This window comes from Canis lupus, chromosome 3, assembly GCF_048164855.1.
Source record: "Canis lupus baileyi chromosome 3, mCanLup2.hap1, whole genome shotgun sequence".
NCBI lineage: Eukaryota > Metazoa > Chordata > Mammalia > Carnivora > Canidae > Canis > Canis lupus.
Genome location: NC_132840.1, coordinates 24,235,267 through 24,248,246, shown reverse-complemented (window position 1 = coordinate 24,248,246; position 12,980 = coordinate 24,235,267). Strand labels below are relative to the sequence as shown.

The window sequence follows — 12,980 nt, the reverse complement described above, 5'->3', positions numbered from 1 at the left end:
TGATGATGATCTAACACCTCAGTTAATAAATCTCTGCTGGACAAACAGATGCCCCTTGAATCCTACTGACTGCCCTCACCAGGACGGTGCAGCCCTCCGGTGGTGTTTATGAACCAGCCATTATGACTAGCTGGCCTCCTTACCTGGAGGAATTGGAGGCAGAAGCCGAAGAGGCTGATGTTTTCCGACGCCTTCGTGCCCGGCTAGGAGAGACGGACACCCCAAGTTTCTTCTTGGGAGACTTGGACCGGCGCCAAGGGTCCTTCCACTCATCTGCTCGCTTCACCTGTGGCCCTGCAGCGGCAGCCTCCTTCTTTGGTGGCTCAGTTTGACGGCTAAAATCACAAAGGTTATTAGCAACTTTGGGGCCACCTTCTATGACGGCAGTGCTGTTTGGTGAAGGAAACCGAGAGGCAGGATCGTGGCATAAACGCCTTCTTCAGGGGAAGCCTGACAAGTAAAGGGTCATCTACAGAGGCAGCAGAACTCACTCCACACATGGTCTCCATGCACACGCATCCTTCCTGGAGGGACATCCGTCTCTCTCCTTCAGGGTAACTGAACATGCCGGTACTTACTTTTATGGGTGTGATGACTTACTGAATTCCCCACCATACTGCAAACTCTGGGAAGGATGGGGTGGCCTTGTCCAACAGGCTCTTTCCAGAGCTGACACACAGTAAGTGCACAACAAATACTTAGTTTAAGGGTAATGAAGTTTTTATTGCCAACAGCTCTATGGTCATCTTCGACAAAGTGGGAAAGAACATCCAATGGGAAAAAAAAGTCTCTTCAACAAATGGTTTTGGGAAAATTGGACAGCCACATGTAGGAGAATGAAACGGACCATTTCCTTACACCATACACAAAAATAAACTCGAAATGGATGAAAGACCTAAATGTGAAGCAGGAGTCCATCAAAATCCTAGTGGGGAAAAAAAAAATCCCAGAGGAGAACACAGGCAGCAACTTCTTGCTAGACACACCTCCGAAGGCAAGGGAAACAAAGGCAAAAATGAACTACTAGGACTTCATCAAGATAAAAAGCTTCTGCACAACCAATAATCGACAAAACCAAAAGACAACTTACAGAATGGGAGATGATATTTGCAAATGTCTTATCAGATAGACGGCTAATATCCAAAGTCTATGAAGAACTTATCAAACTCAGCACCGAATAAACAAAAAAAAAATCCAATCAAGAAATGGGCAGAAGACAAGAACAGACATTTCTCCAAAGATAACATACACATGGACAACAAGCATATGAAAAAATGCTCCATATTACTCGGCATCAGGGAAACACAAATCAAAACCACGATGATATATCACTTCACACCAGTCAGAATGGCTAAAATTAACAAGTCAGAAAGCAACAGATGTTGGTGAGGATGCAGACAAAGGAGAACCCTCTTACACTGCTGGTAGGAATGCAAGCTGGTGCAGCCACTGTGGAAACCAATATGAAGGTTCCTCAGAAAGTTAAAAATAGAGCTACCTTACAGCCCAGTAATTGCACTGCTAGGGATTTACCCCAAAGATGTAGATGTAGTGATCCTAAGGGGCACCTGCACCCCAATGTTTATAGCAGCAGTGTCCACAATAGCCTAGATGTCCTGTGACAGATGAATGGATAAAGAAGATGTGGTCTATATATACAATGGAATATTACTCAGCCATCAGAAAGAATGAACTCTTGCCATTTGCAACTATGTGGAAATAAGTCAGAGAAAGACAAATACCGTATGATGTCACTCATCTAGAATTAAAAAAAAAAGTATTTATTTATATTAGAGAGGGAGAGTATGCGTGCACAAGCCAGGGGAGAGGCAGAGAGAGAGGGAGAAACAGACTCCCCTGCTCAGCAGGGAGCCTGATGCAGGGCTTGATCCCAGGACCCTGGGACGATGATCTGAGCCAAAGGCAGATGCTTAACTGATGGAGCCACCCAGGCACCCCTCATGTGGAATTTAAGAAATAAAACAGATGAACATAAGGGGGGGGGGAGGAGAGAGGGAAGCAAACCATAAGAGACTCTTAGAACAAACTGAGGGTTGATGGAGGAGAGGTACGTGGGGGATTGGATAGATGGGGGATGGGCACAAAGGAGGGCACCTGTTAGGGTGAGCACTGGGTGTTCTACAGAAGTGATGAATCACTGAATTCTACTCCTGAAACCAGTATTGCACTGTATATTAACTAACTAGAATTTAAATAAAAATTGAAAACTAAGAGTACTTTTGTTTTTATGTGCATGCGAAATCTGGTGAATCATTAAACCCAAGCCTTCAACAGTTCCTTTATTCTCTGAAGTTTGAAGAGACTGGTTTAATTCACCCAGAAAATACTGTGATCAAAGCCCCAGAGAGTGAGGAGATGGTGGCCCAGAGACTGTCAGAGGTGCTTCTACATGACAGGCATTAATGCAAGCATCAGGAATGAGGGCTAGTGGACCAGTGGGAGGGACTTACCAGGCTCGAGGAACAACTTCCCCCAAATCCCCATGGGGCTGCATCAGTGGTAACTACAGGTGGGCAGAATGATCACCTGGAAGTGAGCCAAGGCTGACATGGGAAAGGCACACTCTATGGTGGCCAGCAGACCACCAGCAGAACCCAGGAGCCCTCCTTAAAGGGGTAGGGAGGCAGCCAGACAGCTTAGTCCTGAAAGGGAGAGCACATCCACTTTTCCAGGACCTTAGGATGGAGACCATGGGAGCAGGGAGCTCAGCAGCCCTTGGGAGGAGACCCAGCAACAGTTACGGCGCCCAGTGCCCATAGATGCACCTCACAAACTAAAACCTTCTCACACTTAAAAAGGAGCCAAAGTGTAGGATCCTAGACAACTAGCAGTAGTTTAATAAAGAGGTATCTGCTGGTCCCATGATATGTATTTTTTATTTTATTTTTTGAAGATTTTATTTATTTATTCATGACAGACACAGAGAAAGAGAGAGGCAGAGACACAGGCAGAGGGAGAAGCAGGCTCCATGCAGGGAGCCCGACGCGGGACTTGATCCCAGGTCTCCAGGATCACACTCCGGACCAAAGGCAGCACTAAACCGCTGGGCCACCAGGACTGCCCTATATGTATTTTTAAAAATCAAACAGTTAAAAAGTTCATTTAAAAGTTTTAGGGATCCCTGGGTGGCGCAGCGGTTTAGCACCTGCCTTTGGCCCAGGGCGTGATCCTGGAGACCCGGGATCGAATCCCACGTCAGGCTCCCGGTGCATGGAGCCTGCTTCTCCCTCTGCCTGTGTCTCTGCCTCGCTCTCTCTCTCTATGACTCATAAATAAATAAAAATTTAAAAAAAAAAAAAAAATAAAAGTTTTAGAAAACAGAGAAAATAAAAACAAGGAAATAAAAATCCCATTATCTCGTTCTGCAGACACAGCCAACATTTGGCACCACTGCATTTCCTTTGCACCTGTATTCTCTTTGTCTCGATCAACAGTCACACACACACCCACTGCAGACACAATTGCAACCTGTCCAGTGGCTGCACCTCTTCTGTGGCGTCCGCCCCTGCAGATCTGCTCTTCCTAGACCACGTGATAATCTACCCCCTATGCTACAGCATCTCAACATTTCTACACTATTAGCCATTTCTAACTTTAAAGGAAACCACAACATTAAAATCACTCTTTACATAGACATCTTTAGGGACAGTGTTTTCTTTTCTTTTTTTTTTTTTTTGGGACAGTGTTTTCTAAGGGCAAACCCTTAAGAAGTGGAATCAGCAGGTCCAAGGAAACGAACCCTTTTTGCAGGTTCTTGGTAAGCTGTTGAGTATTCTCCCCAAAGAAAAACCCACCTGTGCTCTCTCGGCAGCCTCAGGGTGCCCACTTTGACTCACTGTTGACAATCCTGGGTTCTTGTGTCACCAGGGAAGCCACCAAGTCAAGCCCCAACCATGGCAATGGCACACATAGAAGAGGCTTCACAGCCTCTGGTGGTGGCTGTGGCTGGCGGGCTGCCCTGAGCTCTGGCACTCCCTATCAGTTGTGGCCACATTTCTAGGAAGCTTTTTATGTATGGAGGAATGCTGTACTGTCCTGTGTCTGTTCCCAGCCATGTGTTTTTCACTGGTGGTAGTGGCAGAGCCAACTGTTTCCCTCTCTTGCTGGCTTATAGGTCCTTCTGCACCCAGCCATATTCACTTCGGTTTTTCTTCTAGGTGATCCAGAGTTTCCTTCCTTTTTGTAAAACTCCACTCTTTGGTGTGCCAGGGATTTGTGGTTTCAGTGAGTGCTATGTCCCATAGAGCATGAAGGGACAGTTCCCACGACACTGACTGGCCAGCTCCTCTCTGAGGGGCTGTCCCTGCCCTGCAGGGGGTCTCACTCTGTGGGGGCTGCTCTCTCAGGACCTACCTGCTACTCCCCTTCCAGGATCATCCCTGCAGGAGGACTCACAATACAGTCAGAATTCTCAAACTTCTTGCTGTGTCCTGTGCTTGCTCCCCTGTGTGTGTGGAGGGAGCATCAGCAGCTGTGGCAAAACCTGCCCACCCTGCCCACTAGGCTTTCGGTGGGAATGGTTATTTACTCATGTCTTCCTTCATGGGTGTAGCAAATGAAAATCATTTTCTTCCTAAGAGGCCCTGCCTTTCCAGGGTAGATTTTTAGTTGCTGTGGATTCCCTACCACCAGCATCTTGGCTGCCATGAGGCTTCACTGTGGCCATCTACTTATATTCCATCATAATACATAAAAACTGTCACCTGTTGACATTTGCAGAACTAGCGAGTTCCAAGTCTGTTTCTTGTGAAGAATCCCACATCAGAAGTAACCAACATTTAAAAGTATCCTAAGGACACAGTAACTTGAAGTATAAAATCCCTGTTACATTGGCCCTAAACCCTAAGAATGACTGCCATCCAAGCTCCTAAGCGTGTCCTCCTGGAAAAATAATCCCAGGAGGTGAAACCTGTTTGTCAACTCCAGCCTGTCCCAGGCCATCCTGGAGCTGTCACCTTCCTAGATTCTGCATTGCTCTCATCCTAAAAATGCAACAGGAGAAGAGCTCAACCACCAGGTTTTCATTGGTCATCAGAAGTGCCTAGCTCCACTGGTCTGCAGTTCCTCTAACAGGGCCACAGAGTAGATGGACAGACTCCTGATGCAGCCATGACTGTACTACAGGGGGAGAAAGGCCAAAATGTCATCCCCATCACAGCACAGAAAAATCCACCGAGGCCGAGAGGAGGGGCCAAAGCAGGCTGCTCAGAGTCAGCATTTCCTCTGCAGGGAAGGAGGGGTGACAGTCTGGGCTTCACTCTGAGCTGCCCTTTCACCAGTGCCAGCACAGGGTTGGAGGGGTCATGAGTGCCCTGAACCCTGCCACCATGCCCCATGCCACCAGCCAGCATCACTGTCCCTCTGAAGGGCTGCTACCAGGCCTGGGAGTGACCCCATGATCCCATGGAACAGACTCCCCAAAGTGTGGCAAATGGGGTCCCTGATTTTAATTAATCTGTAGAGAGGCAACCATTTTTTGTTTTTAATTTTAAAATTTTAAAAGATTTTATTATTATTTTTTAAGGTTTTATTTATTTTTTCATGAGAAACACAGAAGAGAGAGAGAGAGGCAGAGACACAGGAGGAGGGAGAACCAGGCTCCATGTCGGGAGCCCGACGCGGGACTTGATCCCAGGACTCCAGGATCGCGCCCTGGGCCAAAGACAGGCGCCAAACCTCTGAGCCACTCAGGGATCCCCTAAAGATTTTATTTATTTATTCATGACAGACACAGAGAGAGAGAGAGAATGAGAGAGAGAGAGAGAGGCAGAGACATAGGCAGAGGGAGAAGCAGGCTCCATGCAGGACTCGATCCCAGGTCTCCAGGATCACACCCCGACTGAAGGCAGTGGCTAAACCGCTGGGCCATGGGGCTGCCCCATTTTTTTTTTTTTTAATTTAATTTCTTCCGTGACTCACCAGGACAAATGATCTGGCTTGTTATATGGAAATGATGTAGTTTCCTCTTAAAATGTATTTAAGCTTGGGAACTGGATACAGAAAACCATGTGGGTGGCACAAGAACCAAGTAGTTCAGGAGCACGCTGAGTGAGGGGACCCTTCTGCAAACCACCAGACTCAAATACTGCTGAGCTGGCGCACAGATTTGGTGACCCTAACCAGGGAGAAACAGTTTCAGACTTGGACACAAAACTGGAACCCTCAGGACACCTGGGTGGCTCAGCGGTTGAGTGTCTGCCTTCCGCTCAGGGTGTGATCCCGGTCTAGGATTCAGTCCCACATGGGGCTCCCTGCAGGGAGCCTGCTTCTCCCTCTGCCTGTGTCTCTGCCTCTCTCTGTGGGTCTCTCATGAATAAATAAATAAAATCTCAAAAAAAATAACAAAAACAAAACCCAAAACACTAGAACCTTCAATTTTAATGGCAGATGTTTCTGGGAAAAATGACTGAATGGACATAAACAACTCATGGGAAACCCTGCTGGGAAACGTGCCGAGGACACTGGGGAGCGCTGGTGGAGGCAGAATGAGTGCCTCCAGACTCCCAAGGTGGGGGAAACATGGGGCCTGGGATGACAGGAGCTGCACATCCACGCTCTTTCCTTTTTCACTGTTTTCTTTGTTCTTCACAAAGTTTTCCAAACTTTCCTACACCATCACATTTCATATTCATTACAGAAGAACCCCAAATGTCATTTAAAAATCTTTTTCCAAAAAAAAATTTTTTTTTTCCACTTTTGCAGAGATCTTCTGCTATGCTGACCAGGATACACTCTCAGGAATTTTTTTTTAATATTATTTATTTATTTATTCATAGAGATGCAGAGAGAGAGAGAGAGGCAGAGAGAGAAGCAGGCTCCACGCAGAGAGCCCGACGTGGGACTCGATCTAGGGTCTCCAGATCACGCCCTGGGCTGCAGGCGGCGCTAAACCGCTGCGCCACCGGGGCTGCCCCACTCTCAGGAATTTTATTAAAGCCTGGTGTTAGTCACACATTGTCATCCCTCATGGGACCTCGACACAGAAGGAGCTCCCTCACTCAGAGAGCAGCTCGTAAGTGGTGTACTGCCCCTGCTGCCCACCCTCGGCTGCTTCTCAGCGGCAGGGATGGGAGAAGCTGTTTTGTGCCAGGCGGTAAGGGAGCATGGCCAGCACAGCTGTGCTCTGAAACCCTGGGAGGTCACACCCCTGCCCCAGAGCCTATAACCTGGGGGCCGTAGGGCTGGTGTTAGGCTAGAGCCCAACCCACTCTCCTCAATGGCTCCACCTGTGCTTTCAGAGGAACACAGGGCCCTGGAGGCTGAAGCCCCTTTTGGAGAATGTGGACACTCCAGAGGAGAGCCCCAGGCCGACAAACCAACAAACGATGCACCCAAACAGTGCTGCTAGCTGTGGCCCCCGTGGGCGGGTCAGCCATATGAAGACACACGGGAGGATGAGCCAGAACCAGATAGTCGGCCAGGGACGGCCTGGTCAGGAGCTGGCAGGAGGGCCCTGGAATTTGCATAAACTCTTCTGACCAGAGAGGGGAAACAGGCCTCCTGTCCCTCTACCCAAGGAAGTGGCCTTCCCTAGCACAGCTACAGCACAGTCTTATCTTCCAGGCACTGACCCTTTGCTCAAGGCCTCGGGAGAAACTCCAGGGAGCAAAGGTCAGCACGCAGGCTGCTGAACACAAGCGTCAGAACAAAACACAACAAAGTGGCTCCAAGTCAACTAAGGACACACCTTGCATCTTAGACCAGCAGACAGAGGCCGGTAATGTAGGGCGGCCACCCTGAGGTGTCTGGAAACTCCGTGCAGAGTAGCTGCCAAGTTTGGGGTCAAAGATAAAACAAGATAAAAAACCATAAAGTGTTCTAAAATCAAAAGGGCATCTAATGAAGGTCCAGGAAAAGGGAATTAGGAATGACCGAACTTGTTCACACTCACGTCACACTCACGTTACAGCAACTTCCATGGGAGATCTTTGCCACTACTTTGTTCTGGGAGCCTCTGGGGGCCTTCCATGGAAGCCTGCATGGTGATCACCTCCCCTGACACTGGGTGGAAACCACGCATGAGGTCCACATGGCTGGGGACTACCATGCCCCTGCCCTGGACTTCTAGGTGGGCCCTTCCTTCCCAGCCCCCCAAAGCACCTGCTGGCTGCATCCCTTCTGCCCAGCACCACGCCCGAGGGGTGCACCTGCCAGGGAAGATACTCTGAGCCTGGCAAACATCCTTCCTTCCGGAATGCCCACCTTGCTTGGAAGTCCTGCATATTCCCTGTCTCAGGCTATTGTTAGTTTTTATGATCCACTCCAGCTAGCTACAACCCCTTCTGCAGCCTCCACCAGGCTGTCTGCCCCCTTAGGGACTGACACGCAGATAAGATATGAAGAACTTACATCTCCTGTTCTCGTTTCTCAGCTTGGCACCCCACAGGTCCTATAACACAGGCCAAAGCATGCCAAATCCATGAGACACACAGCAGCACTTGAAACTCTGACAATCCCAGGGGCCAAATTCCGGTCCTCACGGGATGACCCCGAGGACTTATACCTCCAGACACCAAGGGCTGGCTGCTGCTCCCAGGGGAGGGAGGATGGACAGGCTTTCCCTTGGGAGGGGGCACTCAGCGAGAGACACATCACTTCCATACTCCAATTTTGAAAACATCTTTGAACTTAATTGGAAACAACCTGAGAAATGTGACTGCCAGCAGAGGGGATGCACAAGTTCCCACCCACTTGCACTTTAATTTCCAGGTAAAGAGAAAGAAAAACAATCTATACTGTTTCCAGTGGTGGGCAAGTGGCATCCACTTACATTTCTTGATGGCTGCAAGGCCCCTGACATTGTCCGAGGCTCCTTAAAGCTCTTGCCCTTGCCGCCCCCACAAGAAACAAGGCTGCATCTGGGGGCGGACTGATGCTCCAGGAGGCTCAGCAGCAAGTTCTTCTACCTCACAACCTCATCTGTGTCCACCTGTCTCCCACTCTTGTCGACACCAGATGTCCATGCTTAGATCTGAATACACAAGAGAATGCTATTAGCTGCCTGTCTTCATGTGTTGGGCAACTTCTGGATCACTCAGTAGCTTAAAAAGTCAAGAAGCTAAAGCAGGATACGCTTTTCCTCAAAAATGCCCAGGCAACAGTGACTTTCTCAATGGTAAGCAGTGCAGCTGTGCCTGGGACAGATGAGAGGTCTGAACAGCGGACTAAGGTTTATTACATCTGCTCTAACACTAGATCAGTTACTGTTTTAAAGCCTAAGTGCCAGGGAACCAACTCTGAATACTCTCTGAATGTACAGCTCATCAGGAAGCACAAAACGTCACGAAGTTGGGAGCAGAGTGGGAGGTTGGGGCCATCTGCCATCACATGGACTCAGGACAATGCCCACCTGCTTCTGTGGGGCCAAACACGTCCTATGAGGCTCCTGACAGCTGTCCAGGTGTGGTCATTGAACATAATTGGGGGGGCAGCAAAGCTGTGTGATGCCACCACACTGGTCTAGTGTGTGATTAACCACAACTTGTTCAAATTCATGGACCCAGCCAAAGGCACCACATACGATATGGGAGGTGGTGGAAAACGACTGCTCCAAGACAAGGATAGGACACTGGTTAGTTTGGCGCCAGCAATGGGCAGGGCCAGAGGGGGAGCAGGTGCGCTCAGAGAATGGGAAGGGAGAGTCACCAAAAGCACAGGAAAACATAATGTGCAGTTTTTGCAAAGAAGACTGCAGACTAGAATGAGTGTCACCATTCTCTTTAGGGTGGCAGAAGGCCACGTGGCCTTGGAAGTGATGGTGAGCCTGAGCTCATGCAGCTACAAAGCAACCTCCCTTGCCTTGGCTATTCTCAGCTTTTTAAATTTTTTATTTTTATTTTATTTATTTATTTATTTATTTATTTATTTATTTATTTATTTATTTATTTATTTTTTAAAATTTATTTATGATAGTCACACAGAGAGAGAGAGAGAGAGAGGCAGAGACACAGGCAGAGGGAGAAGCAGGCTCCATGCACCGGGAGCCCGACGTGGGATTCGATCCCGGATCTCCAGGATCGCGCCCTGGGCCAAAGGCAGGCGCTAAACCGCTGCGCCACCCAGGGATCCCTATTCTCAGCTTCTGAGGGCGAGTCCAGAGCAGGGGGCCTTTATCAGGGGCTCACGGACTCCTCTGAAGGCGGCTATGGATGCCTGCCCACCCCGAGCCCACCTGGAGGCCTCTGGTGTGCCTCACACTGGATGGTGATTGGCTGCACACAGGCCTCTGGCACCCTGAGACAACAAGGAGACCGTAAGCTTCAGAGAGTGTGAAGCAGCGGGTGGAAAAGTGCTCCCTCGTGATGATGGAGAAAGCTCCTGGGAAATAAGGAGCCTGCCATTTCAGCATCAACAGGCACCAACGTCACACGGACATCTGAATGTTGAGCGAACAGCTTTCAAGACAATAGGCAGTCTGGACAATCCCTGCACGAAGATCCCAATTACAATTTTTATCTAGAATGAAATTAATTTCCGTATGCCAAAGAACATCCTAATTACCCATCTGAGCTCCACCCAGTGAAGCACACCCACTGGCTTGGCTACAAAGATCAGAACGAGGTTTCACAAAAGGGATTTCCCTCTATTTACATAGACAGATGCAGTCTACAGAATTGGTTACCAGGTTCTGCTCACATCTAAAAATAGTCCAGATACAGGAGTGGGCAAAGGATCTCCAAAGGCCTAGTTACAGAAGGTAAACCTAAAAGGAGAGACACATCTCTTCACACAGCGACACTGTATCCAGCCTATGAGCTCTAGAGGAAAGCTGGTAAGAACTCCCAGAGGGAGATTTTCCTCAGAAGGCAGCTCACCAAATATACATGTTAGAACGGACCAGCTCAGGCAAGGGGGAGAGCCACAGGAAAGAAGGCTGACAGGCACAGAGTAAGAAACAGGGAGCCCAGCCCTCAGCTGGCACATGGCATCAGTCCCCACCTGCGCCTCACCCTGCTGTGCCATGTGTCTGTCCCACCCTCTTCTGGGTAATGGGTGGTCTGGGTTTAAAGAACTCTTGCTGGTTGCAGACAAAACACACTGAGTTTATCACCACCCACTCCTATTTATGCCCCCGAATCTGCAGGAGCACATCTGACCCCACCACAGAGTCCCTTATGTACTAGCTAAGACAAAAGCTTCCCACTCAACTCTATGAATGCAGTCATATCTATTTTAGGCAAGAAAGGTTCTTTCTATCCATCTGCTGATGTAAAATTCCCAACCTGTCATAGGCTAAATAAGTAAACTCTTGCAGGGAAATTCAACCACCTCCTGAAGTGGTCACACCAGCTTTGGCTGGTAAAAGAAAAAGGAAATAGGAGGACTGTTGGAAATTCTGCTCTGGTGAAACCCTAGCCCTTCACACTGGCAGCAAGGCTGGCAGGGTTCCAGCCAGGATGATCAAAGATGGGGTTCAAGACTCCCTGGCAACAATGAGACAGGCTGAATCCAAACCAAGTGACAGGGTGAGCTCACCTCTGTCAACAGCAGAGGTGCTGTTGGGGGAGGCCCATGGGAGCATGAGTGAGGGTCTGGGGAAGAAGAGAAAGGGGGGGACATAAGCTTACCAGAAGGAAGCAAACCAGGCAGACACCAGTGGAGAGCAGGCTTGCCCGGTTAGGTGAGAAAGCTGCACCTCATTTTAGGAAGAGTCCCCTTAGTCAAGCCTCCTGAACCCGCCCTGCTGGCTCAGCTGTGTTCTCACTGACCCCATCCCTCACCTGAAGGTCCATGGTTGTGCAAATGTAGGGCGTGGAGGCTGTTCTTCACAGGGATCTGGTGCTTGGTGACCATGTCAATAAATGTCCCTGCCTTTAGAGCAGTCTTTTTGGATTCACATGGACGTTTCTCTGGAGGGGTCAGGCAGCACTGGGAACAGAAGTGAGTGCCAGTTGGGCGTCTATCCCATGAGTTAGCAACAAGCACAGACCACCTGTGCAGCTGGCCTCCTTCCAACAGGCTTTCTGTAAAAGCACACTTATGTGTATAAAAATGTCCCTGAGCTGGAAATACAGACACTTGACTTGGAGCTAGTTGGCTTCCTGGCAACAAGCAGGACATATGAATAGGAGTAGGGGAAGGCGGTCTGCAGCCAGAGTAAATATGAGTAAGTATGCTCATAACATCAAACCACCAGAGTGGACTGGCTGATGTGGTTCGGGAATCCACAGAGTTACAGGGCACAGTAACATACTAGATATCGTCTGCCCATCTTTCTTGTGTCTCTCCCTCTAAAACCAGGGATTTGGATATCATGAAAACAGCTGTTTTATGAATCTGGGAAACAGACTAAGTTCTGTTTGCAGAACTCAGCCTGCAATTTGATCAATCCTACATTTACTATGACAGGGTAAAAACAGGTAGCAGGCCGCTACCAAATCCAAAACTCATTTACAGCACCATTAAGTATATGAGGGCTCCAGCACTGTGCCAGGCCCTGAGGAGCCCTGACGCTGTGGTGCCCTGCAGGGGACTGCACCTTAGAAGGCATCAGGTGAAAACACATGAGTGAACAGTAATGTGACGTGAGGGAGTGATAAGAGCTATGAGGAACTATGAAGCAGGGTGAGTGGGAAGGCCTCTCTGAGCAGCAAGACCTGAACAAAGTCCTGCGGACACTGAGGACCAGTAGGGGCAGTGGATGCCAGGGAACAGGCTGGATGAAAAGCAAAGTGGGTGATGTGAGCAGACATCTGGGCCTCCTGCTCCAACAGTTCTCCCAGAACGGAGTCCACACTGGAAACAGCATGCATCTCTGGGAAAAGTGTTTCTATCAACAGGGGGCTTCATGGATTAACACAACAGGAAGGTCAAAATCAAGCCCTGCCATTCAAATAAAGTTATAAATTTTAAGATAGTAAAGCGTGACTGCTGTAACACAGATTCATCAAAACAGTCTTTTAAAGAATGAACTGTTTCAGTACATCTAGAACATTTCATTTATTCTGAATATTCTTTAT

The 12,980-nt window shown here is 48.7% G+C and overlaps 1 protein-coding gene across 5 annotated transcripts in view; it reads right to left on the bottom strand.

The window, feature by feature from the left end:
- ZC3H18 (zinc finger CCCH-type containing 18) overlaps positions 1 to 12,980 on the bottom strand; it is a 66,082-nt gene that overhangs the window by 9,781 nt on the left and 43,321 nt on the right. For all 5 annotated transcript variants that reach the window (XM_072819558.1, XM_072819561.1, XM_072819557.1 and 2 more), the window contains one exon: positions 144 to 335. In XM_072819558.1, the coding sequence (XP_072675659.1) occupies positions 144 to 335 (192 nt within the window). The remainder of the gene's footprint in view (positions 1 to 143; positions 336 to 12,980) is intronic.